Source organism: Streptopelia decaocto (genome assembly GCF_964273445.1).
Source record: "Streptopelia decaocto genome assembly, chromosome: 13".
Taxonomy (NCBI): Eukaryota; Metazoa; Chordata; class Aves; order Columbiformes; family Columbidae; genus Streptopelia; species Streptopelia decaocto.
The window spans coordinates 14,586,886-14,614,262 of record NC_138668.1 but is presented as its reverse complement, the minus strand read 5'-3'; the positions used below and the strand labels follow the sequence as shown (position 1 = coordinate 14,614,262).

The window sequence follows — 27,377 nt, the reverse complement described above, 5'->3', positions numbered from 1 at the left end:
ATATTCTTTTCCTTCACAGGGCAAATTCATCCGCATCAACTTTGATGTGACAGGCTACATCGTCGGAGCGAACATCGAGACCTGTATCCTTTTCTGTCAGCTTCCCAAGAAGCTCCTGGGGTGAGCAGAGGGAAATAAGATAAACAAGCTCCATTGCCTGCCTAAGAAAGACGAATATTGCTGAGGCTGGAATAAACAGAGATGGAGGGAAGTGGCTCCATTTATGCTGACACCAGCTTCTCTGTCTTACTCTCATGCTTACATTTTCAGGTCTGTTCTCTCAGCTATAGGAAAGCGTGCTGTTCCCCATATACAGCTTCCGAAAATGGAAGCACTGTACCTGAGGGAAAAGCAGAATTATACCAGTACTGCAGCTCTTGCCACAGAATTAGATGCACGTTCATGTTAGACAAACTCGTGGCAAATATTCCAACGTTACTGATGGTTCTGAGGCTAATGACATAATTAAGGAAGGACTGAAATATGTTATTGGTTTGGGTTTTTTTTAACACTTGACAAACAGATTTGCTTGAAAAATCCCGTTGTATTCGTCAGGCTAAAGATGAGCGAACATTTCATATCTTTTACTATTTGATTGCCGGAGCTTCTGAACAAATGAGAAGTAAGTTAATTGTTGATGATTCTTAGATTTCATTGAACTGTCTTACTTAAGTAATTTATCTTTACTTCTTTAATTGTATGTCATTCAATCCTTTCTATAAAAAAACAGCTCTTTAGCTATAGAAAATAATTCTCTCTAATGAATTAGAAGAAAGCTTCAATTGATGTCCACCTGTTTGAGCCAAGTTGTTTGCAGTTTACAGGATGTTTCAATTTACAGGAGATGCAAACCCATTCAGATCCTATCTTGAAGATGAATAGGGAAGAGTGATTCAACTTTTTGTTTGTTTTTAATACACAAAAGACATTGCGGCTCCCAATAAAAATATTGGCCCGTGGTTTTAAAATAAATTAAGAGAAAGTATAATAATGTGCTGTGGAAAGACAGTGAAACCCACAGCTTCAGAATGTTGAAAAGGTAAAAAGTATAAGTGGATCCAAAAAAAGGATCAGCCGTAATTTATATTGGAACATCGTGTCTCAAGTATGACAGCTTTCCCTAAATCATGGGTTGCTAAAGAATGTATAAAGTAATGAATAACTCTGTTTTTTCCCTGTTTATTTACACTCCTTTCCTAAGAATCTGTTGGTGGCCACAGCATAGGGCTGAACAGTCTTTTGGTCTGGCCCACTACAGTTGTTACCGGGTTCCATTCTTACGGTTACGTGATATGAATCCCCACAGTGACAGGTGTAATCCTGAGTACATTACACATGGTGTTAAAGGAAAGACTTTTGGGAGGAATGTCTCAGATTTGAGTCCATAGGGTGCAAAATTTCACCGAGGGGCAGAGACATTGCCCAGTTACTACTGAAAACTGGAAACAACACAAGCAAGCTTGCTAAATGAAGAGTTATTTTGAAAATATTAGTGCACCACAAAACCCCAGACTCCTCATACAAGCAGTGTCTTCCTTTAGTGAAAACACTGTGCGCTTTTTTTTTCCTATTGTTCATTGGGAGAACTCATGAATGAAGAGCATTAAGTTGATACACTTAAATAAAGCTTTTCTTCTTTGCTTTTTAGATGATCTGTTGCTGGAAGCCTTCAACAATTATACCTTTCTATCTAATGGCCATGTACCTATTCCTTCTCAACAAGATGATGAGATGTTCCTGGAGACCTTGGAAGCCATGAAAATTATGGGCTTTACTGATGAGGAACAGACAGGTGAGAACTGTTAGCATGATTGTATTCAGGGTATGCATCTGCAAGTGATGCTACATAGAGATGCAAGCACACAGAGGTTAATTCTGTCCAGAATAATCACTTTGCAAAATATGCATATGAAGTAAGATTCCACATTCATGTAAGAAAATTAAGATTCTTTAGATTTGATGTCCATGTTTCTCTGAAGAAGCGTGATCTTGCACGAATCACCAGCTGGAGAATGCTAAATGTACCCACGTTATTTAATCTCTTTGCCTCTTTATTTCCTTTGTGTAAAACTCTTTCCAACCGTCACGTAGCTCCTGTTTCTAAGTGCACTTGGAGTTGTGCCCATAGATTTCCCTCCTTCCCAGGAGGTACCAGATTAATTAAACTACAGATATCTCACACAAAGAGAATGAAGGTTCTCTCATAAGACCAAACTTGTCGAGCACATATTTGTTTCTACCTCACCTTAAAAATAACATGAAAACTTAGTTCTGTATGATCAGGAGAGACACAAGACCTAAACACAGGTTGCAGTTCACATACTAGAAGCACGTGGGGATGCTCAGGAAGTCACGGGAGGGTGAGGGTAACAGTTACGGCCTTGCAAAGAGATCTAATTACCATCAACTGCTTTTAGGTTGTTGTTAGGAAAGTTCTACTTAAAAAATTACATCAGTAGCCTACCTTGTCCCATTGCTGCAGTGGGAACCAGTGGTAGCAGCTGAAGCCAGTAATGAAAACTCTTTGCAAACCTTCAAAGGATTAAACAGGCAGCACTTGCTGGAAACAGAATGCAAGATGTTTTGAAGAACTGGCACCTGTATTGGAAAAGAGAGAATACATCAGCAAAGAGAAATTATCTCTGTGATGCACAGAACACATGGGTGGCTCTATACAGTAATTTAAACATGGGTCATATCAAATAATTGTCACAATATTTTGCTGTCCATCTGAATGAAAAATTGCAAGGCTTTTTCTTATAAGTCTGATAAATTCCAGCGATCTGCTTGTAGGAGGAACATGACATGCACTCCTGACCCATTTGAATTCCACAGTTGTCAGCATGCAAAAGTACTATCACGCATGGTGTTTTTAAAGGTAATTTGTGTTTATGAAGGGGAACATTTCTCACTAGAAGAACTACATACATACCCAGAACAGAGTACTGAATTCAAGCCAGCTATAACAACAGTAATGACCATTTAAAGCCATTTTTCTCCAGAACTTTCCAACTAAGACCACGAAAAAGTTGCAAAATATTCCGATTTAATTTTGAAAGAAATGGAACAAGCTCAAATAGCTCAGATGTGTAGTCAATGATTTGGAGACAAAAGAAAAAAAAGCATCGAGCAGGAACCAACAGCTAAACTGTCTGGAAAATGTGGCCTGTCAGGACATCTGTGTGGCTTGTACGGCTCTGTCCCTGCAGCGGGCAGGACCAAGTGACACCTGGTGGCAGCGCCAGCCTCACCCCATCACTCGAGCCTGGGAACCCTTTTGATTTCATGCTCTGAAGTATAAGCTGTTTATCATAGTGTTCTTCTCCTGTATAAGTTTAACAGATAACTAGAACTCCCTATATTCATGCACTCTCATCAGCGGATTTTACCACCTGAATTTAGGCAACATCACATTTACACATACTTTACTAATCAAACATTAATCAATTATTTTTCTGTGCTTTGACAATAATGCTTCGAAGATTTGTATACATTTCATTTTAGTTGCACAACTAAATATCCACATGTTCCTGCATAACTGGAGCTTTAGAATTGCTACACATTTTTGAAGCTGCTGGTAGATTTTTTTTTTTTTTAATTTTAAAGGCAGATACAGGTTGCCAAGTGACTGTGGAGAGAAAATGCTACACTGAAGGGGAGATGAGCTCCTGAGACCTGGGGTCTGCCTGGGAAGCACTGAACTTGGTTTGGAGGTGTTGGTGTTCCCAGACAGGCCCGTTTACTGCATAGATCACAGAGATGCTGCTCCAGCAGCTCTCACACTCTGCAGTTTATGGCCAAGTCTGTTAAAGCAAACCCAGCTCTTTCTACAGAGGTACAGAGCACCAGAGGCAACAGAATGAATCTTCGTTATTGCAGAGAGTAGAGCTTTGAAAAAGCGTCTATACTGTTCCTCATATTATGGTTCCTCATTTCTATTGTTTCTCTTACAGCTATACTGAGGGTCGTTTCATCTGTCCTACAGCTGGGTAATATTGTCTTCAAGAAGGAGAGAAACACTGATCAAGCTTCTATGCCAGACAATACTGGTATGATTTGCCACTTTAAAAATTCAGTTAACAGTAAGAAACTCATAAAATAGCAGCTGAGTAAGCACTCTGTTTCGGTATTTTTTATGCAATTGTTATTACAGATATACTTAACAGGCTTTAAAAGATATGCCATACTTAAAATCAGCTCAATTACCATTACCTTTTCCAGTAATCTTGAATCCATAATTGATGAACAGTGAATTTGCTGCTTAGAGCATGAATACTACTTCTATTTCAAGCTGTATCTCTTGTACATATAATAGAAGAGCTTTTAAGGAAGATAAATAACTTCACATCCTTGCTGAGCTGCTTATATTCAGCTGCAAAGAGAAAAATCAATGTGAAATAACATCTCTTTTTATTCTAGCTGCACAAAAAGTGTGTCACCTGATGGGGATTAATGTGACAGATTTCACAAGAGCGATTCTAACCCCAAGGATCAAAGTAGGACGAGACGTCGTTCAGAAAGCTCAGACCAAAGAACAGGTATCTACTTGCAGTCTGCTCACTTCTCCTGAAACTATTCTTTCTTCTTTTTTTAATTTTTTCTTAAATCTTGTCTAAAGGGAAATGCCAGTTTTCTGTCTCATTATCTCATCAGAAATTAGTATCTAATTGGGTTTCTTCTTTCACTTACAATTTTATCTTCTGTTTTTCAGGCGGACTTTGCCATAGAGGCTTTGGCCAAGGCAAAATTCGAACGTCTTTTCCGCTGGATTCTGGCTCGTGTGAACAAGGCTCTTGATAAAACAAAACGACAAGGCGCCTCCTTCTTGGGGATCCTCGATATTGCTGGATTCGAGATTTTTGAGGTATGTACTCTGGGACACAAGTTGGCTCAACTCCTTATTATCCAGTGGTTTGGATATGATGAAAAACTTCTAAGTTCAGAGTCACAAAATCAATTTGGTTCTTTCGAGCTGGCCAGCATGGCCCCAGGGCGACTACCCCGTTTGCTGGGGCAGGGGGTCCTGCAGGGCTCCGTGTTCAGAGCCAGGCTCTGCTTGTTATGGCTATGTTTGGTTGTTATGGTATGGTATGCTTGTTATGGTTATGTTGTGAACCCCAGAGAAAGATTTACCACTTGAGAACTGACTGTAAGTTTTCAAGACTTTCTATTAGAAAGATATGGATCCTTCTATCTGAATTATTGTAACATGTAAAAAGAAATAGATGATAGCTAATTTCATTTTGTCATGGAAGTTCCCTTTGGAAGGTCTCTCATGTTAGGAATTCACTTTTTTTTCTCTTCACAGATCAACTCCTTTGAGCAGCTGTGCATCAATTACACTAATGAGAAACTTCAGCAGCTTTTCAACCACACCATGTTTATACTGGAGCAAGAGGAATACCAGCGAGAGGGCATTGAATGGAACTTCATTGACTTTGGCCTTGACCTGCAACCCTGCATTGAGCTGATTGAAAGACCAGTAAGATTCTGTCTCTATAGGTGGGATACGACATCAGTTGCATCAGGGTCAGTTATGTATCAGTACAAGAGAGGTGTTAAAGTGATTTCAGCTCCTTTGTTGCCTGGGAGGATTTGTAACGTCAGGGATAAAGAAGATGCTGCTCTTCCTCGAGTTCTGCCTGTGATGATACTGATCCAATGTCGGTTCCATTGCAGACCAACCCTCCCGGTGTCCTGGCTCTGCTGGATGAAGAGTGCTGGTTCCCCAAAGCTACTGACACATCCTTTGTGGAGAAACTCATTCAAGAACAAGGCAACCATCCCAAATTCCAGAAGAGCAAGCAACTCAAGGATAAAACTGAATTCTGTATAATGCACTATGCAGGAAAGGTACTGAACAGATTAAACTATTCTGACTTAGAGAACTTTGATTCTTTGATGCCTACAGGGTAAAAAAGAAACTGTCCGGAATGGCTTTAACCATATAATATATACATTAAGTGTTTTAATTACGTATGAAAAAAGATTTGTAAGACATTCATGGCTGTGCTAAGCTCACGTGAAAACACAATTAACCAGCACCAGGGTCACTGAATAAGTCCAAGTAATTCAGATTCCTTTCTAACAAGCAGACTTTTAAAGGCAGGGCAGGTGCCTTGCCATGGATATGTCTGCAAAAAGTTTTTCAGCCGCTAGTACATGTAAGAACAAATACTCAAGTCAGCTCTCATCAACAGAAACTCTTTCACATTATTATTATTATTTGTACGATTTTGTGTTAATACAGTGCCCTATGTTCTTGAACACTCCAGATACCTTAATCAAGAACAGATTTTTGACGCAACACTGTTTCCTGCAGGTTACCTACAACGCATCTGCCTGGCTAACGAAGAACATGGATCCGCTAAACGACAACGTGACTTCTCTGCTGAACCAGTCTTCAGACAAATTCGTAGCAGACCTTTGGAAAGATGGTATGAATCCCAACCCTAAACCAGTAACGTGGTTTAAAGGGAGACACTTCTACCAGAACTGTCTCACAGCTGTCCCTTGCTGTCCCTTGTGAAAATGATAAGCACCGAACTAAGAAACAATAATAATGTGTTCTAAAGACATATTCATGGAAACCGTCATTAGATAGTTTAAAGCACGATCAAAAAATTTCCGTAATATTATTCAACAACAGAATAGAAAATATTCATTACACTGTTATATAGTTGCTGAAAATGTGATACTGTAAACCTCATTTAATACAGGTTATTGCTGGGGCTTACAAATGACTTACCTCACACACTCCTCTCCCAGAAGTCCTGCACAGTTCCCTCTAGTGATGTATAATCTCAACTAAACTCCAACAGAAGAATATCTGTATGCATATAAACCACTTTGTTTTTAAAAAGTTTATATGGATCTGTAACACATATGATAGACTATAAATATTTAATACACAGATATAAATGCGCATGCAAACACCAGCAAGGTGCATCCGAATTATCAGATAACCAAGGGACATTACTAGCTAGACTTTGAGAACCACTGGTAACAGATGGGAGTCAAGAGGCGGTGTTGTTCCTGGTTCTGGCACCAGCCTACCAGCTGGATATTTTGCAGGACTGTCCTTTTTAGAGCAAACATAAAACATTCAGTGTATTCAATCACTAGTTAACAAAGATCCTTATTTTCATGTTTGACAGAAGTAGACTATTTACCCAGAAGGCTCTTCTAGTACTTTTTGCTTCTACTGCATCAAAAAGATATTGGTGCTGTCTGGGAGGCTGCAGTTTAACAATGCCGGTGACAAGTGTCATGTGAGGCGAGGACAGTTTATCTAAGCAGTTCCATTCATACTTTTCTATTTCAGTGGACCGTATAGTTGGGCTGGACCAGATGGCCAAGATGACTGAAAGCTCACTCCCTAGTGCTTCAAAAACCAAGAAAGGCATGTTCCGTACTGTCGGACAACTCTATAAGGAGCAGCTGACCAAACTGATGACCACCTTGAGGAATACCAACCCCAACTTTGTCCGCTGCATCATTCCAAATCATGAAAAAAGGGTAAATTTAAAATGCTCACTTTTCTGACTCCTGGCATATCATTCATGTTGAGCTGCAGCACATCGCAGAGCTGAATTATGTCTTCAAACATAGATATGCAGCCGGTAACATTTTTGTACATTCCTACTGTGCTAAAGTTACTTTCTGTTCCCTTTTCAGGCTGGCAAACTTGATGCCCACTTAGTGCTGGAGCAGCTGCGCTGCAATGGTGTCTTGGAAGGTATTCGTATCTGCCGACAGGGATTCCCCAACAGGATTGTCTTCCAGGAGTTCCGTCAGAGGTAGGAATCCCTCAACTTGGTCCTAACTCTGGGTTTACTCATGGTGTAAGACACATTTGTCTGCACAAAATAATCTGATGTGTTTCAACCTCCATAACATCCACGTCTTTCCACAGATATGAAATTCTTGCTGCAAATGCTATTCCTAAAGGATTCATGGATGGGAAGCAGGCTTGCATACTGATGGTGAGGAAAGCATTTTTGATCCTCTTGATAATTAGGTCTATACTTCTTATACAAAATCAGTTGAGAATAAGCACAAATGAGAAGTAATTTTTATAAACCTGAACCTCAGCACTGGAGTTAACAAATATCCCTGTTTTCCTCCAGATCAAAGCATTAGAACTTGATCCAAACTTGTACAGAATTGGACAGAGTAAAATCTTCTTCAGAACTGGTGTTCTGGCTCACCTGGAAGAAGAGAGAGACCTGAAGATCACAGACATTATCATTGCCTTCCAGGCTCAGTGCCGAGGCTACCTAGCAAGAAAGTAAGAATATGTACTAACGAGAATGCCTTCTGCAGCCTTCCATTCTCTGTATAACAAACTGAAGATATTAAGACATTTTATTATTATCTTTGTACTGCATTAGAACTGAACTTGTGTCCAATGAAGGGCTCACTTCCTGCCCAGAAGAGTGTTATTAGTATAAGTACAGGGAAGCATTTACATTGTGAAGCTCCTTACACCCTCTATACAGCAAGTTATCTGAGGCAATGACCCCTCATTTAAACGTGTTTGTACGAGCGGGAGAATGCACATTCAAGCCTACAACTGCAGTCTTGTGCGCTGTTACAAGTAGCACCACTGGCATTTGTAAAACAGAAAATAATTTCTTACACAGTTTGGGCATGAAGCCCTGATCACCTAGTGTGATCTCCCTTAATGTGCACGGAACTATTAATAATTCCCTTTTTCTGCACACTACCAAGGCTTTCAAAGTGCCAAGCAAAGAAATGTAAATATAATAGGTTTCAAGAAATATGATCAATGCAAGTTCCAAGTGCCCACGTACTCTGGAAAGATGTTCAGATCCAGAACTGGACCTATGCTTTGTGGTTTGCACCTAAGTATGGCGTGCAAACAGCCAAAAACCAAGACTAAATAATATACCAGAAAGCTAAACAGTTATGACTTTTCCTCTAGAAAGCACAGGCACTGTTTAAGTGACAAAAGAATTTGTTCCAGACTTCTCAAATCAGGTAGTTAATCAGACTCTCATGCCAGAGTTTCTTTGCTTAATGTGTGCGTCTTGCAGACACCTTTGTATTCTCAGACTGAACCCATTTGCTTTATGTTTTTAATCACAGAGCCTTTGCCAAGAGACAGCAACAGCTGACTGCAATGAAGGTTATCCAAAGAAATTGTGCTGCTTACCTGAAGCTGAGGAACTGGCAATGGTGGAGACTGTTCACTAAAGTGAGTGACTGCTCTCGGTGAATCCCTCCTCAGCTTCCAAAAGGAATTAAATGCACAAGACACTGCGGCACATCATGTCAGGCACATGCCTTCTTCCAAAGTCCATTGCCGCTAATGGCAAGAGGCTCATTAGCTTCCCAAAATTTTGTGTTAGAGATGCTCTGGATAGGTATATGATGCCATTAACATTAAAGTTACTTCTAGCTTGAGAAGAAAACAAGCAGAGATTCATAAAAGATTTTGCATGTTTTCAGACTGTCTTTAATTGCCAAAAAATGAAAAAAATTCACAGGGGTGGATAATGAGAAGACAGAGTAGAACAGAATTTGGTGAACATACAGAGTTATGTATCTATGGGGCACTGCGTAGCTCAGGAGCTCTCTAACTGGGACACTAAACATCTTCCAGCTGGGCACTCAAGCAAATTATTTTCCTATTGAAGAGGCCTGGCTCTTTTTTCAAGAACAGCCTTCAGTTTGGATTCAGAAAACTGTTCCTACTTGTGTAGAAAACAACCTCCTCTGCAATCAGCAACAGGCAGCACCACACACCTGCTGTGCACATCGCATCCCCATGCAGCACATGTAGCTTTTGTACATCACCAATGGACAAAACCAGGCTTGGAGCCGTTCAAAAAGTGGCACTTTTGGAGGCAGAGGTGCTCACAAGGCTCTGAGAATTAACACAGGGTTGGCCAAGAGCAAGGCTGCTGAGGTTTGCTGGGTTAAAACTGTTAAATCCAGTTTGGCTGGACAGGATTTGCGCAGTACCTGAGTGACAGAAGCGCTGCTGTCTGTGCCAGGCAGCCTGGCACCTCAAAATACCACGCTCAGTAACATAAATCATGACTGGAAACACTCTTAAACAACCTTCTTCTTTTCAGGTGAAACCACTGCTGCAAGTCACCCGCCAAGAGGAAGAAATGCAGGCCAAGGATGAAGAACTACAAAAAACCAAGGAAAGACAACAAAAAGCAGAGAGTGAATTGAAGGAGCTGGAACAGAAACACGCACAGGTGATTTCCAGCTCTAAGCCACGGGGAAATGCTAGCCTTTCCTTCACCACTTCTAGAAGCTATTACAATAGATGTGTCTTTTTCTATTTGACTCAGTATAATGGTCCAGAACCAAAGTTCAGTGCAGACAAACACACAGTTACTTCAGCAGAGGCCCCATGTTCACACCAGAGCTGCCTGCCAGGGCACTGGAACTGGGGACAATTCACAATCCAGGTCTTAACTTCCTACCCGTTGTATTTGCACAGCTTTGTGAAGAGAAGAACCAACTTCAGGAACAACTTCAGGCCGAAACGGAACTGTATGCTGAAGCGGAGGAGATGAGAGTCCGTTTAGCCGCTAAGAAACAAGAGCTGGAAGAGATTCTGCATGAGATGGAAGCCAGAATTGAGGAAGAGGAGGAGCGCAGCCAGCAGCTGCAAGCAGAAAAGAAAAAGATGCAACAACAAATGCTGGTAAGGAGGCAGAAGTGACAAACACAGACAATAATGTGTATCTCACAGAGGAAAAATGGAGAGTGGCAAACCTCAGCTTGTATGACAGGGCTTGCTGCACAGCCCGGCTTACAAGAGGTGTATGTGCCCCTCAAGTCAGAACAATCAAATGATGCTCTTTCCTCCATAGCTCTTCTCTCCTCCATCTCAGTTTTGAAAAAGCTTTTCTCTAAAAAGTTATTAACAAATCTTTCTAAATCACCAACCATTACAGATTGTCTAGTTCTTAATAAAACCAACAAAGCCTACAACATACCCCACATACAGTGACAGACATTAAGCTTTTCCTATAATCTAAGCAGTCTTTTATTTCCAAAACTCATGTTTTGTGGGTTCCTTTTTCCCCTCAAAGGATCTTGAGGAACAGCTGGAAGAGGAGGAGGCTGCAAGGCAGAAACTGCAGCTTGAAAAAGTAACAGCAGATGGCAAGATAAAGAAAATGGAAGATGATATTCTCATAATGGAAGATCAGAATAACAAGCTCACCAAGGTAAGCATTGGGGAGCTATTTTCTTTGTGGAAATAGTGCAAAATGAGAGAAAACCTTTTCTTCTGCTAGAACACCAGGAATACTCTTGACTATATAGTCTCATGGGTGTACAGATTCACCAGACTATCAGTCCAAACTATCAACCAAGTTTCTGATAAATTTTCCATGCTCATTTAAACAATTCAAAACTGTGTAAAACTAATGGTTTTGAGGTCAGTTGTGTTAACAATACCTTCAAGCAAAATACCCACAGCAGTCAAGCACAATCAGTGGTAGACACATCATCTTGGCCTGAAGCAGAGTAAATAATTCTCTTGGTTTTCAACTAGTTTCAACCAAACTTCATGATTAAAACTGGAAGTAAGCACATATTCCAGCACTTAGTGACAGGGATGCTCCTCTGAACTTACCAGCCACTAGAGCAAGTACAAGATTCTAATAGCAGCAGGTTAGAGAATATGGAATTCATACACCACTCCTCAGCTCCTCTGTAACACATGAAACCTATCACTACAACCTCAAGAAATACAGGATAAAAAGACAGTATCTTGGACATTTTTAGTTGGCAAACAGTTGGCTCCATGATCACCAATGACAGACACATTTGTTAACAGCAAAGTATTTTATTTTTCTTAAGGAAAGAAAACTTCTTGAGGAAAGAATAAGCGATCTAACAACAAATCTCGCAGAAGAAGAAGAAAAAGCCAAAAATCTTACAAAGCTGAAAAACAAACATGAATCCATGATTTCAGAACTTGAAGGTAACACAAACAAAAGTGGTTTATGTCAGTTTTTTGCCCTGGCGCACAACAAAACATAATCTGGAGAGAACTTTGTGGGGAATTTTCCAAATTTGTTATGGTGAAACCATTTAGCGTGTGAGAATCACCAAAATCCCAGGGTGCACAAACTATAGATACCTTTTTTAAAGAAAGAAAGAAGATATATATATATATATAAAAGAGTAGAGAAAATTGGGGAAAAAAAATTAATACTTACTCTGGAGGAAGATAGATAAATGATTCTCTGAGGTGGCTAGAGATACGTGATGATGTAAGGTATTGCGTGTTGCTTCAGAAGCGCAACGACTTACAGTTAAATGTATGGCCTCACTGGAGGCCAGCACATTTTTTTTGCATAAACTCAAGGTCAGATTAAGGACTCCGTGCACTAACACACTCCCATGACCAAAATCCTGACTTTTTCAGTGCGGCTGAAGAAGGAAGAGAAGAGCAGACAAGAACTGGAGAAAGTGAAGAGGAAGTTGGAAGGGGAGTCGAGTGATTTACACGAGCAAATCGCCGAGCTCCAGGCACAAATTGCGGAGCTGAAGGCGCAACTGGCCAAGAAGGAGGAAGAGCTGCAGGCTGCTCTGGCCAGGTATTCTCTCCTGAATCTGTGCATGGGCTAAAACCCCAGGCTGGAACATGTGCTAGAGTCAGGTTATGGTCGGACTCTATGATTTTAAGGGTCTCTTTCAACCCAAATGATTCTATGATCCCATGTGCCCTTCCCAGCCACTGAGATTCTGCAGCCATGAATCTCATCTCTCGGTTACACCCTCCCTGCGTGCTTTCCCCATTTTCTGAATTTCCTTTTGAGAAAAGTTATAGTTTTTTGCCCATAGACGCATAATCTTACCTCCACATATCAATGAGAACTCCACTTCCCAGTGGCACTAGCAGTGCTGTCAAGTGAAGAATGAAGTGTGACAACAGACTTCATAGGCAAAATGCAGAAATTGTTTCAGAGTCTGACATTGATCCATTCAGAGTCTGAGTAGATTTTCTCTGTAAATTCAAGGGGGACAACACTCATCCAAACCTTTTCCTGAATTGGCTGATCAGCATCGCCATCATTGTGTCCTGATAAAGTACAGCTGCTAGATCCATTTGGTGTCAGTCCTCCCTCTTTCTTTGGTGCTCTTCTTGCACAGATCCTAGAAACCTTTGTTCTCTGTATACCAATTTCCTCAAAGTGAAATGATTCTTTTTTTTTTTTTAACCTATCAGATGAAATACTCTCTTTTCAGGCTTGAAGATGAAACTAGTCAGAAGAACAATGCCCTCAAGAAGATCCGTGAATTGGAAGCTCACATCTCTGATCTCCAGGAAGACTTGGAGTCTGAGAGAGCTGCAAGAAACAAAGCAGAAAAACAAAAGAGAGACCTAGGTGAAGAGCTTGAGGCTCTGAAGACAGAGCTTGAGGATACTCTGGATACTACAGCCACCCAGCAGGAGCTCAGGTATGGAGACATAGCACATGGGCCAAAAATAAATATCACTAATCTCAGTACAATACTGTCGAGTGTTATAAATGTGCAGTAGTGCTGTTTTCGCAGTGACTGGAACACCCTTCTCTGCTTCTGCTCCATTTCTGTGTGTTCCCTTCCAGAGCAAAGCGTGAACAGGAGGTCACAGTGCTGAAGAGAGCTCTGGAGGAGGAGACTCGCACTCATGAAGCCCAGGTCCAGGAGATGAGGCAAAAGCACACTCAGGCTGTGGAAGAGCTAACAGAGCAGCTGGAGCAATTCAAACGGGTAAACAGAAATCCCTTTTATTGCAAACTATCCACCAGACGACACGGCTTCATTTTATAGACCATCTTTCTCCTCTTCATGCTCGTAGGCTAAAGCAAACTTGGATAAGACCAAACAGACACTGGAGAAAGAAAACTCTGATCTGGCTAATGAAGTCAGGAGCCTGAACCAGGCCAAACAAGATGTGGAGCACAAAAAGAAGAAGCTGGAAGTGCAGCTGCAGGAGTTACAGTCCAAATACACGGATGGGGAGCGTGTTCGGACAGAACTCAATGAAAAAGTTCATAAGTTACAGGTAGGAAGGAGTTTGACTTTTTGCTGTGTCACCTCAGGCTTGAGGAGACCAGGTTAAACTGTTCTGTAAGGGTAAGTCAGGAGGAATCCCGGCCCTGTCAGCTTCAGCTGAAATGCCCATTTTTTTTATCATCTGTAGCGTTCCTACCTTGAGCCCCTACTTCAGTTATCACACGATTCAACAATGACAACCACTCTGTGTCATAGAAACGAGTGCTCTTAGTCTCATTGTCCCTCTGTACACATTGCAGTCTGTGATGCCGTAATGCCACCGCTGCTTCAGTCATTGTGCTGCACCTTTTACAGAGGTTTTTTCTGTTAATTCATTTTTGGATAGAGGGGAACATTGATAGGAAAGTGACTTCTGGAAATGGATTAGATAGCTATTAAACACATAAGGTGGTCAGAAAAATAACAACAAAATGAGAACGCTCACTCATCTATGAGTTAGGGTCTAATAAGAAATAACTAAAGATGATTTAAAACAGTTCTCTGGTAGATGTTCAATATCCAGCAATACTAATCAAGATTATTGTTACAACTTTCTTCATAGCAGCAGTGAGCTTCCCTTTATTATTTTAAGTTAGTGGATAAATAAGGTGATACAATAAAAAGGCATCAATTTCTGTCAAACTTGGGAAAAGGAAGCAAAACCCACAGAAATCCCTGTTCTCCTTTGCAATTCATTGAAAAGAGTATACCAGTATTGCCTTACAAATATGATCAGATTTTGTTATATAGTCAAAAAATACTAAGGTAGACATAAATGGCATTAGACCTTAGTGGTCTTAATATGACCAATCACAAAGATGACACGTGCAGACAATGCAGAGTTTGTGTGTAGGATTTTGTTCCACAAGACTTAAATCCCACATACTGTCCAGAAAAATTATGACAAAATTGTGAATTAAGCTAGAAACACTGCTGGTGCTTAAGGTGACCCAGAAGCATAGGAGAAGATTCACATCCTATTCAGTGTTAAGATTTCAATCTACAGCAAAATAAAGTTTGGGGGAAGATTTTGAAGTTGTGCAAAATAACTGAGTTTATTCACTGTGGTGTCTCACAGGTTGAAGTTGAAAACGTTACTGGTTTGCTCAATGAAGCAGAAAGCAAGACAATCAAATTGACCAAAGACGTTGCAACCTTAGGATCTCAGCTACAAGATACACAGGTAAATTTTCACGCAGTAACAGCTCATCTACGATATTTATGAATGCACTATAAAAAGACCTGAGCTAATGACTGTATTGCTGATTGATGTGGTGACTGCAGGAGCTGCTTCAGGAAGAAACACGGCAGAAGCTCAATGTGTCTACCAAGCTTCGGCAGCTGGAGGATGAGAAGAACAGCTTGCAGGAGCAGTTGGATGAAGAAGTAGAAGCAAAACAAAATCTGGAGAGACATATTTCAACACTGACAATACAGGTATCAGTGCCACGGCTAAATCACGAGCTCCATCACTCAGTTTTGTCAGTAATGCCAGAGGTTTCAGATCTGTAGAACCATCCTGGCACAGCATGTGGACCCAGACATTCAGGGAACCAGTGCTGGTGGCCCAGATGGCATCAGTGAAGCTCCACAATGGAGCCAGCAGTCTCCCTTTCTTTAAATCACCATCTCTAGGATGGGTACGAATGCAAGGTGGCTCCCAAGACAGCCTTGCACACTAGGCCTGTATGTCCATACTGGGTCTGCCTCATTTTCTGAAGGCTGGGTGATGGGTAACCAATTACTAGCTTCACATGGGTCAAATTAGGTAAGATTTCTGGGTCGTGGCTGTCTCCTAGCCGTCTTCTCCGCCCAGCTTTGTTGTCACTGCTATAAAGATTTGTCCTCTGTATTCAAATTTCAGCTCTCTGACTCCAAGAAGAAGATACAGGAATTTACCAGCACAGTAGAAATCATGGAAGAAGGCAAAAAGAAACTTCAGAAGGAAATCGAAAGTCTCACACAACAGTTTGAGGAAAAGGCTGCTTCTTATGACAAACTGGAAAAAACCAAGAACAGGCTCCAGCAGGAGCTGGATGACCTGGTGGTGGACTTGGACAACCAGCGTCAGCTGGTCTCCAACCTGGAGAAGAAACAGAAGAAGTTTGATCAGGTATGGATCAGGTTCTCCCTTGCTGTGTTATCACCTAACTGCTCCAGAACTCACACACACTCCACTGCTTCAGTAAAAGACAAAGCAGGCTCAAAAGATTAAGTAAGATTTAACTAGATATATACTGGTTAATTTTGTATTTATACGCATCTATCAAAAACACAGACATTTTTCTCTGCCATTAACAACTGACAAGACAGTTGCAACAGAAAAACCCTGTTATCAATGACTTTCTGCATTAACACTGTCTTTTCACAGATGCTAGCTGAGGAGAAAAACATCTCTTCCAAATACGCAGATGAAAGGGACAGAGCAGAAGCTGAAGCTAGAGAAAAAGAGACAAAGGCTTTGTCGCTGGCCCGAGCACTTGAAGAGGCTTTGGAAGCCAAAGAAGAACTGGAGAGAATGAACAAAATGTTGAAAGCTGAAATGGAAGATCTTGTCAGCTCCAAAGATGATGTTGGCAAGAACGTAAGTTTTGGGCTTAGAACGATTTCCACAAAAATATCTTAAAATAGCAGCTAACAAACAGATCATTGTTTTCAGTGTGGGAAATTCTCTGTAGCACACAAAGTCATCCAGTGAGATCAGATATTTCATGCAGAATTCAAAGTTTATTCCATTTGGGCTCAAACTTTCAAGAGACTTGGCAAAATAACTGAAAGCCATCTTTATTTTTAACATAACTTCAGGCATGAAGAAGATTCTTATTCATTTCTAATACTGAAAAAAAACATTAAAGAGATTCTAAATAATTTACTAGTTTATTAAGCAGCTTTGAAGTTGAAAATTCTGCAAATCTGATTTTATTAGTTGTATTTGACTTTGCCACCAACCTAACATTTACTTGTATAGCTGCAGCAAATTTCCACTGATACATTGCCACTCACTTATTTTATTACAGTGATATGATAATGTTACTTCTAATACTAAATAAATTATGATACTTGACTAGATTAAAATTGAAAGTTTGTGACAAAGAGAATCTCAGCTTATTTTAAAACAGGTTGGCAAGTGTATAAAAAAAATACTAATTTACCATTTTCAGTGCAAATTCGTTCACTCATTGTTCACAGCTGATATTCTGAAATATGGCCCATCATGCAGGTAGACTGCGTTTAACGAGAATGATTTGTATTTCTTCTAACAAGTCTACTAAATTCTCATTGCTTGAAAGGTCCACGAATTGGAAAAATCCAAACGGACCCTGGAACAGCAAGTAGAAGAGATGAAGACCCAATTAGAAGAGCTAGAGGATGAGCTCCAGGCTGCGGAAGACGCCAAGCTCAGGCTGGAGGTTAACATGCAGGCCATGAAAGTCCAGTTTGAAAGAGATTTACAGGCCAGAGATGAACAGAACGAGGAGAAGAAAAGACAACTCCTTAAACAGGTACTATTCCCTATTTTTGCCTTTGCAAATACCTAACCACACCAAGTGAAAGACCCCAGCCTCATGCCATTATTTAAAGTACCTTATGATAGTGAGAAGAAAACATTATATTGCAAATAAATAAATGACTAGGTTATTGTATTAAAAAAGGCCCAAAACAGCATAACAGGTTTTTTTTCCCCATTTCAGTAGCAGATGCGCAACTGCTGAGAGATGTAGAAATTTAACATTATAACTAATATAGTACAAAACATATGAATTGTTATTTCTGCCACAGAAGGACCTTGCCTATATTCTCAGTGCAAGTGAAAAAAAGACAGAATCTAATAGATCTGCCTTCTCACTGTGCACTGAATGGCTCCAAAAGCACTGGAAATTACAGCTGACAGGACACAGCCTGTTTGCACAGCACAGCTGCTGCCAGCATCATTTGCAATACACAAATTTCCATGACTACAGAACCCGAATTGTTGACACCTTTTAAGAATCTTAAAATAGATTTCCATTTTGTCCAACAACTGAGCTGCCACAGAAATCACAATTAATAGATATATGGGGCTGTAGCCATTATTCAGACACACACGGAGTGTTTAAGAGTGCTCAAGGACCTTCCTAAACTTCATTTGCTTTCTTTAATGATCAGCTCCATGAACATGAAACGGAACTGGAAGACGAGCGGAAGCAACGTGCCCTGGCAGCTGCAGCCAAAAAGAAGCTGGAGATGGACGTTAAGGATCTAGAAAGCCAAGTGGATTCCGCCAGTAAAGCTCGTGAAGAAGCCATCAAACAACTTCGCAAATTACAGGTATGTAACCCCACAAATATATATATATATATATATATATGTAGTTCTCGCTACTGACTTACATACAGTTACAATATGAAAGTTGGTGACATCTGTGGACTTGATGCCTTTTATGGGTTAAAGGAAGAGTTTTAATGAGACTCCCAGATTCAAGTTTGTGTAGTGTAATGCTGTTTGAACAACAACAGAAAACTGCACATGGCAAACCACAAAAATCTTTAATTTCATCATTGCAGAGAGATTCCAAAATTCTCTGGTCAACACTTATCTGCTCTTGACTTACCCCCATGAAGGAAAATGTAGATTCCCATGTAGAGAAAGCAGTACAGGATAAAAATCTATCACAGGGCTTCAATCCCGGTTCTAATACTTGACTTAAAAGCATAAAACTCTGTCCAGAAATCATGGTGTCTCTGCATTAGCATTTTCCAGTTTATACTATAAGTCTCCATATCAGCTGTTCTGTCATATGCTGACAGCTAAACAACAAAAAGGGATGTATTGGAAAGATTAAGACTGCACATGTACTGAAATATTCAGAGGAAATAAAGACAATAAGCATTACAAAAGCCGCAGTGTGCAAGTGGAAGCGTTGCTCTTCTTGGGGTAGCATTTCAGACCTGTCCAACATGTGCTAGCTCATCTCTCCAGAAAATAATTTAAGCAGGCATCATAACTATGTAAATGTGTATTTGTTCTATTCTGTCCAAGTTTATTTCTACTGAAATTGTAATGAAGCCAGACAAAAATAAATCTCTGTTATTCTTTCCAACAAGGCTCAGATGAAGGACTACCAACGAGACCTGGATGATGCACGGGCTGCCAGAGAAGAAATATTTGCCACAGCCAGAGAAAATGAGAAGAAAGCAAAGGGCCTGGAAGCAGAACTCATCCAGCTTCAAGAGGTAAAGTGGGAACTTAGAGCAGTATGAAGCACACTACACAGGACCTTCAGTAGCAAACCAGAACTGCAATGAAATAATAGAATAGCCATCAGGGACAGAAAGCTATAAGCAGCACTTGTGACAAGTTCCACATGCTCAGTGCACTCCACTAAAGTTGTTGGATCTACATTGGCACACAGCCAGATCAAGCTGAATAAATTCACCTTGGAGGAAGGCACAGTTCACCAGGCTTAACAGGAAATGAACTGCATGATCCAACACAAAGTGTTTGCAATAGCTATAAATTCCTGAAGTCTTGTTAGCGCTATTATTCCTATGTGTATTAAACGGCAATCTTGTGACTAAAACCAATAAAATAGAAACCAACTGACAGCTGCATAAAGTACATTTCATAGTGCTTCTGTAGGATTTACGATGTCACATCTTATACCAGTTTTAGAAAATTCATAATCCTGCATATCATGCTATAACTGCCTGAACACTTACTTGCTCATTTCTTTACTATGCTGCCTTTTCCTCTTCTCCTAGGCTCTGGCTGCCGCAGAGAGAGCTCGCAAACAAGCGGATCTGGAGAAAGACGAGATGGCAGAGGCACTGGCAAGCGCTACTTCTGGAAGGTAGGAATAGTCTGGATTACTCACAAGGCTGTAAATATGCTGCTGAATGCTGCATATGTTCCTCTCCCAACAGCCATCTGGTCTTGACAACATAAGTTGCACACACATATGACTAGTCTCATTGAAATATCTAGTTCTCTTTTCTTTATAAGTTATTCACAGTTTATAATAGTTTCAAACACATTCAAGTGGTCACAGCCATAACAACAAGCTTACTAAATTCAAATTTACAGGACAAGCCTTCAGGATGAGAAACGGCGCCTGGAGGCAAGAATTGCCCAGCTGGAGGAAGAGCTAGAAGAGGAGCAAAGCAACATAGACGCAATGGGTGATCGCATGAGGAAAGCGGTGCAGCAGGTAGAGCACGTTTCAGTACCTGTCATGCTCTGTTTGTACCCCAGCCAAAGCTGTTTGTGGTTCTGAATAAATATTTGAAGAACTGTCACCTGTCATTTCTCAGAAAGCATGCAACACTCCTGACAGTGTCCATATTCTCCCCCTTGCAGGCAGAGCAGCTGAACAACGAGCTGGCAACAGAGCGTGCAGCTGCACAGAAGAATGAAAACGCTCGGCAGCAACTGGAGAGGCAGAACAAGGAGCTGAAGAGTAAGCTGCAGGAGATGGAGGGAGCTGTGAAGAACAAATTCAAAGCTACCATTGCTGCTCTGGAGGCCAAAATTGCTTCTCTTGAAGAGCAATTGGAACAGGAAGCCAGGTAGGGGGTTCCTGGAGGGCACAGCTCTTCCATTTATTGTTCCAGTTAACGAGACAGAAAGCAAATGAAGGCATACAGGATTTGTGTCATCCGGCTCTCAGTGCCATTAAGGCTTGGTAAACTCTCCTTTACTTAACATTTCTTAGACATATGGCCAGTAATGAGTTGTTACAGGTTCTGATTCAGAACAAGTTCATTGCTGAAAAGTTCTGCTGGTATCAAGGGCAAGGACCTGCTCCCCTACACTTCAGAATAACAGCCCTAGACTGTGCCAGGGTAATCGCCAGAACACACTGTGCCATTTGTAGGATTATTGCTTGAGGAAATCACCTTGTGTTTCAGAACAGATCTCCTGGAGCACTCCTAGCATGCAGCAAACACACAATTGTTTTGATCAGAAGAACATGACCTTTCAGTTTTGCTTAGAATTCATCTATTAAACTCAGTAAGGCCTTTAACACACGGGTCCTTGGTGCCCATTTCATGCACCATGCCTGAGGCAGGTGAGGACACCAGACCTTCCACACCACCAAACGCTGCACTGTCCTTTGCAGAGAGAAGCAGGCTGCAGCCAAGACGTTGCGCCAGAAGGACAAGAAGCTGAAGGACGCATTGCTGCAGGTGGAGGACGAGAGAAAGCAAGCGGAGCAGTACAAAGATCAGGTATCGGGCTGCGCCAGGAGGGTCTTGGTCTGTGGCACGGGGATTTTCAGGTTTTAGCCTCAGGGAGATTCCACGTTCTGCCTCAAAGAAATAGCTCTCTAGAAAGCAGACTGTCTGCTTGGATATCTACACAGCCCTTTGCTAAGAAACAGAACAATATTATTCTGCTTCCATGCTCAGTCAAGTGCCAAAGCACCAGTTTATGTCAGTCAGCCAGCTGCAACAGCCTGATGCACAGTCATATATAGGACTGCGCACAACATCCTTATTGGTATATAAATAGAGATGACAAACATGTTTTATTTTATCATTTTAGCGTTACCTCATGCACACCAGCCTGTAAGCCAGAAAAGCAGGGATGTAGGACCGTGAAGCAAAAGAAACAACAAGGCGGTGCCTGAATACATTAACTATCAGCAAAATCAACTCCCGCAAAGCAAAGTTACTTTTACATTTTTTAGATTTTAAGCTTCTACCTTTGATTCAGGCCATGTTTCAGGAAAACTCTCAAGAGAAGTAGAAAAGTAAAATAAAGAACATAAAGCTATTAGATCCGTTTTGAATTAAAGCATTACTCTAAAATTTCCCTTTAGGCCGAGAAGGGCAACCTACGACTCAAGCAACTGAAAAGGCAGCTGGAGGAGGCTGAGGAAGAGTCTCAGCGGATCAACGCGAACCGCAGGAAGCTGCAGAGAGAGCTGGATGAAGCTACCGAGAGTAACGAAGCGCTGGGCCGGGAGGTCACAGCACTGAAGAGCAAGCTCAGGTAGAGTGCCCTAGTTTGGGACAAACATTCCCACTCATTGGCAGCCTGGAAATCTGGCACAAAACTAGAGAAATTTAAAAAAAAATATGTCCAAGTAAAGAACAGACACTGATAATGCTGCAAAGTTACTCACTCCTTGTATGAGCTTGGCAGATGCAACAGGCCAAAGTCAGTAGGTGAGAAGCGCTTTGTAGACCACAGCAGTCTCAGGATTTCAGCTGTGAGGTGAACAACTGTGATAACATGGCACAGACCTTACTCTTTTTCTAATCAAAACTTCTGTTGGCTTAAACAGGAACAGAATTAGGCTTGGTGGCTTTTGAAAACATTATTTATATGATGGCTGTATCTATTTGTACAGAAGCAGTCACAAAAAGGGTAGAAGTGCTTGTGCTTTTCACACTTCCACACTCAAAACTCGCACACGACGACTGTAAACAGTCTTAGACAACATCATAGGTAGCAAAAGGCAAAGCACGTTATATGACTCTTATCCAAAAGTCTCCTTGGACTTCACCACAAAGGGATTCAGTGTCATGAGACCAAGGAAAAGATCAAAATGTCCTTTTGCGCTTTCTTGTTAAAGCTGACTGGGAAAGAGATCAAGCTGTGATCAGTCACTACACACGTGAGCTCTCCTGCACACACTGCATTTGGAAACACCAACTCACTGAAACAAGGAGGCTGAACTGAATTATAAGGAAAATGCTCTATTTGCATCATCACACCGTACAACTTTGCTTCCTACCTAAATCCAACAGTATTTTAGATGAAAGTAAAGCACCTGCCTGGTTGTGTTCTTGAAGCGTGTGTTCTGCCAGTGTGTTTACCAGCAACGTGCACAAACCTTCCAATGTGGATGTACTCTATAGTGAGGAATGAAGGATGCGGTGGCCTTTTCCATCAGCACCAGCTCGGCTGCCGCGTGCTCCTGCCTGCTTTACCAAGCAGTGGCTGTATCCAGCCCTTTCCACATAGAATAGCATAAGGCTCATTTTTTGTTTTATCTAAATGTAATGTAATTGGCTGTAATGTACTTGGTTTAATTATTTAAAAGTAATCTACCTACCTCTGATCATGACAATGTGCTTAGTATAACTGCCTGGGACTCTCTATCTCTGTTTCAGAGGGACACAGGAACCTTCGCATGACTAAGCAGGTACCATGCCTTCAACTTTGCAGCTCGCTTGTGCTGTACAAATTTCCATTTTCTTTGGTCCAAGTAAAAATTATGTGAGGTTTCTGCAAACTGTGAAGGCTTGGATATCTTGGCATTAATGTGTTTTATCAAAAGAGACAAATATTACAATAATCTAGCTACCATCAGCTGTTCAGTGATACGTCTTTCTTACAAGTAGGTTACATACTGATGTAGACTTACCAATTCTCACAAGGTCTACCAACAGAGTACCTCATAAAGTACTCTGACTTTTTCTGCATGAAAATTGTCTTTTTTTACACCTCATCTTCGTGCACAGACACAAAGATCATTTTTTTTTTTTTTTCAAATCAAATACACCATTGATTAGTAAAATTGATTAAAAGGACTAATGAAGTGTCACAGCATGCCATTAGAATTTCACAGTATTTTTAATGCATATTGTGAACCTGAGCCTAAGGTAAGATCCCATCTAACTCACCTGAGGTTTGGGAATATCTTATTTGCATGTGATTTATCACACTTAGACCACACAATCACAGACAAAAGCTAAAATCTTGCCTTTCATTACCCCGCACTCTGTGCCTGTATTACTTACAAGGAGCTATTACTTAGGCTTTTAGAGCAAACATTACATTGCTTGTCTACTGTTATTAAAACATAGAGCACAGCCACAGAAATTAATATTGACACTGTCACCTAGCACAGCATTATACTGTATCACATTGTCTGGAGATAGGAATTAAAAAAAACAATTAAAGAGCTACTGCCTTGTAATATTTGTATATCTTCTATTTTACATATGCTGGATTTTGCTGCAAACACACAAATATTTAAAGATGATGTCTCGTCCTTGCATGTACCTTTTAGTCAGCCTAATAGTTCCCATGGGACTGTTATTCAAGCACTTGTTCAAAGGTAGACCAAACACAGAGATGCTAAGCAAATTCTAACACTTAGGGCTTGTCTCAACTACATGCCTTATTCTAAGGTGCTAATGCAAATGACCACGTGGATATTATCCAATCCATAAACCTGTTTAAGAGGCACAAATATAAACAGAAAGCGTTTATCCGCAGGGCCTATATGAGTTTATCAAGTATTAAGTTTATGCATGTTGCAACAGTTGATGTCAGTAAGTGGTCAGTGCGTGACAGAGTTCACTCCTCTGTAGCCAAAACTGCCCTGCACAGTTTGGTTGGGCTCTGGCTGTTACTCCCCACCAGCCCCACGTTCTCTTATATGAATTACTGCAGCATAAAGAGTTACTGGACAAGTGACTCGAGAGTGAGAGTCCAGAAAGCAGGAGTCCAAGGGGGTGAAGAGCTCTTCCTGATGAAGACCGAGATCTCTCTTGACAAGAAGTGATGAATTTACTGACCTAACTTTCATGTTAAACAGCAATAACAAATATCTGCTATCACTAAACAGTAGACAGTGCTGTTAGACTCCGCCAAGCACACGCCAGGGTAGCAATGACATATCCTTGTGTTCAACATAAGCCATCGGCACCAGAACAAGGGTTCACTAACTGCAGAGCTGAAATGAAGCTTTATTATCCAGCTAATTGCACACACACACGGAACTTTAAGGGCAGAAGTGTGGAAAACAGACTATATCACATTTCCACCTCTGAAACACAGATTTGTGCCCCTGAAATAAGTTAGTCCAGCCAATGTTCCTACCCACTTCCCTCGTGTGGAAGATTGAGCTTTGGATTTAAACAGCTGCTTCAGAAAGGACAACATCAGCTTAGTCTTTTGCAAGGACAAGACAAGCCTTTAAATATTTACGCATGATTGCTGTACTTAAAAGTGCATAGTCGGATGTATTTAACATCAAATTAGTAATTTTGGCACAATGTTCAGTGATCATGTATTTGTTCTGTTGCTTACGTCTATGGTCTCAAGCCTTTACAAAGGTTTGCTTAACGAGGGGCAAGTGAGAGGCCATGTTAAGAAACTTAAGGGTTTTGTAGCTCAGACACAATGGAGGCCAAGAAGAGACAAACGTGTCTTCTCACTTGCTCACACCTCCCCAGAAATTAACCTTGAGGACCAAAGTGTCCCTGACTGGGGCTGTGGCTGGGAAATACATGGAGATGGGAGGGAAACGTTGCAGTCACCACAGGGGAAAACAGCGAAAAAAGACTAGGGAGGGCTGCAGCAGATGAGACTGTTTAGCAGAGAATTTTAAGCACAAGAACAGGAATCTCACCCCATTTCTGAACAATCGGGAGCCTCATCTGCCCACAAAGCACTACAGAACAGAAGGTTGTACGAGAGGCTTACAGCTCTTGGCTATTCTCCATTTAAAAACCACAGCCCCACAGGTACTCTTACAAAACTCTCTGCTTCTTTGTGAGGACCGCGAGTGACCTAACACCTGATTTATTACTTTTTCTCTCTTCCTGCAGGAGGGGGAACGAGCCAGCGTCTTTTGCCGCACCCCGTAGATCTGGAGGCAGAAGAGTAATTGAGAACGCAACAGAAGGAGGTGATGAAGAAATGGATGCAAGAGATGGAGATTTCAATGGAACAAAAGCCAGTGAATAAACACGCTTACAAAAATTGCACTGCAGCAAGGGGAGGGAGGACGGTATTTAGCACTGTATAAGTCTATTCTTAGTGTCAAGGTCACATACATCCACTCCTCTGACAATGATAAAAGCACAACTGCCTTGTCTCCAACATATAGACTGACGTTAAAACTACTCCAATACTTATTTTACCATGGAGTGTATCTGAAAAGGTGGGTGGTTTTGAATACTCAGAGTAATTCACTTTGAGAATCTTCCAGAAAGTGAGTTTTAGTAGCTCAAATTATTTAAATCCCAGTGAACTATAGTTTACACAGGATTTGTGAGACTGTTACAGGAGAAAAAAAAAAAAAAAAAAAGAAAAAAAAAGGCATTGGTCAGTTAATCTTTTCTTAAACTTTCATTTTGTCTTGAGTATTCGATTAATATAGGTTTTTTGTCTGGTTACTACACCCCTGATGCACCATTCACAAAGTGGAAATGCCTTTTTAATCACTTACAGAAAAATTAAAAAATCATTTGTTCAAATTAAGTCAACTGTTACAGTTTTATATGCACCATGGATGTGCTTACACACCAATAAAAGGCTATAAAAACTACTCCAGTATTCTGCGTACAGGTGTCACTTGGGTGCAATATCACACGCTTGAAGGGAATGGGGGATGCAGAAGAGCTTCTTTACAGCTCAAATACCTTTTAGAAAAGGTTGTCCTGTAATCATTAGAACAAAAACCTGATTTTCTCCCAAGCAATTGCTTTTGAAGGAGCAACAAAGTACATACATAGAGCTGAATGAAGTACTTGGGCCAGGTTTGGTTACCTCAGGGACACACAGTGGTCACTGAGGGGCTCCAGGATGTCCCCAAGGGCAGAGAGCTGTGACACAAGTGCTGCAGGACACGTGCAGCACCTGGGAAGCAGGTAGGGCCCTAAGCGTCTGTCTGTAGGCATCTGAACCCCTCCTCGAAGTCTGTGTGTGCTGATATTTCCAACTAAAGCCTCTAAAGTAGGCTGAAAACAATGAGAAACAGCCACCCACACTGAATGTAGTGATCCAAGCCAAGCTGTTCTGCAGCAGGGGATCAGCACGCAGATGCTTTCTATTTGTGGAGCGCTCCAGCAGGACCGCAGCTCACCCCTGCGAGCTACCAGGACCAATCCATGCAGCTCCAGCACTCTCAGACAGCAGCTCTGTGCTCACACTGGGGCAGCAGAGAGCCACACACAGCAAAGCCAGGGCTAGAATGACTCTACATGGAATACACAGCTCTTACTCCATGTCTTAGATTGTACAGCAAGTGAACCTTAAGCAGTGTGACTACTGGGAGAGCAAGTCATGCAAAAACATCCAGCCTGACAGCTAATGCAATCATCTTCTAAATCTGAGCATTGTTCCAGAAGGCACAGAGATCGTGAACTGGAGATTCAGACTTTTCAGATATTTAACCAGCAGAATCGGGGCCCAAATCTCTGCTCATGAAAGAGTAAAGGAAGAGCTTCAATAAGAATTAAAATGGAAAGCTGCGGGGGGGGGGGGGGTAAGAGCTATCAGGTGAGACCTTTTCATTGCTTGATCAGCTGCGCAGCCCGGCTCTGCTCAGAGCTGGCTGTTAAACAGGCGACGTGTGGGAACCAGGAGACCGAGGAGTCAGACTTTATATA

The 27,377-nt window shown here is 41.2% G+C and overlaps 1 protein-coding gene across 3 annotated transcripts in view; it reads left to right on the top strand.

The window, feature by feature from the left end:
- Positions 1-26,314, top strand: part of MYH11 (myosin heavy chain 11) — a 57,744-nt gene extending 31,430 nt beyond the window's left edge. For 2 of the 3 annotated variants that reach the window (XM_082064734.1, XM_082064733.1), the window contains 35 exons: positions 20-83; positions 524-622; positions 1,649-1,792; positions 3,954-4,049; positions 4,420-4,538; positions 4,712-4,864; positions 5,309-5,482; positions 5,680-5,853; positions 6,323-6,437; positions 7,325-7,518; positions 7,678-7,799; positions 7,916-7,985; positions 8,130-8,290; positions 9,112-9,220; positions 10,104-10,235; positions 10,484-10,690; positions 11,082-11,219; positions 11,857-11,980; positions 12,428-12,599; positions 13,252-13,464; positions 13,614-13,758; positions 13,847-14,053; positions 15,122-15,226; positions 15,328-15,480; positions 15,908-16,156; positions 16,415-16,627; positions 17,334-17,546; positions 18,190-18,351; positions 19,128-19,256; positions 19,785-19,873; positions 20,107-20,230; positions 20,380-20,588; positions 21,143-21,251; positions 21,845-22,017; positions 25,593-26,314. In XM_082064734.1, the coding sequence (XP_081920860.1) occupies positions 20-83; positions 524-622; positions 1,649-1,792; positions 3,954-4,049; positions 4,420-4,538; positions 4,712-4,864; positions 5,309-5,482; positions 5,680-5,853; positions 6,323-6,437; positions 7,325-7,518; positions 7,678-7,799; positions 7,916-7,985; positions 8,130-8,290; positions 9,112-9,220; positions 10,104-10,235; positions 10,484-10,690; positions 11,082-11,219; positions 11,857-11,980; positions 12,428-12,599; positions 13,252-13,464; positions 13,614-13,758; positions 13,847-14,053; positions 15,122-15,226; positions 15,328-15,480; positions 15,908-16,156; positions 16,415-16,627; positions 17,334-17,546; positions 18,190-18,351; positions 19,128-19,256; positions 19,785-19,873; positions 20,107-20,230; positions 20,380-20,588; positions 21,143-21,251; positions 21,845-22,017; positions 25,593-25,731 (5,199 nt within the window). In that variant the 3' untranslated portion in view covers positions 25,732-26,314. Of the gene's footprint in view, positions 1-19; positions 84-523; positions 623-1,648; positions 1,793-3,953; positions 4,050-4,419; positions 4,539-4,711; positions 4,865-5,308; positions 5,483-5,679; positions 5,854-6,322; positions 6,438-7,324; positions 7,519-7,677; positions 7,800-7,915; positions 7,986-8,129; positions 8,291-9,111; positions 9,221-10,103; positions 10,236-10,483; positions 10,691-11,081; positions 11,220-11,856; positions 11,981-12,427; positions 12,600-13,251; positions 13,465-13,613; positions 13,759-13,846; positions 14,054-15,121; positions 15,227-15,327; positions 15,481-15,907; positions 16,157-16,414; positions 16,628-17,333; positions 17,547-18,189; positions 18,352-19,127; positions 19,257-19,784; positions 19,874-20,106; positions 20,231-20,379; positions 20,589-21,142; positions 21,252-21,844; positions 22,018-23,144; positions 23,177-25,592 lie in introns of all 3 variants that reach the window. The other variant, XM_082064735.1, reaches the window with a different exon arrangement.
- The last annotated feature ends 1,063 nt before the right edge of the window (positions 26,315-27,377 follow it).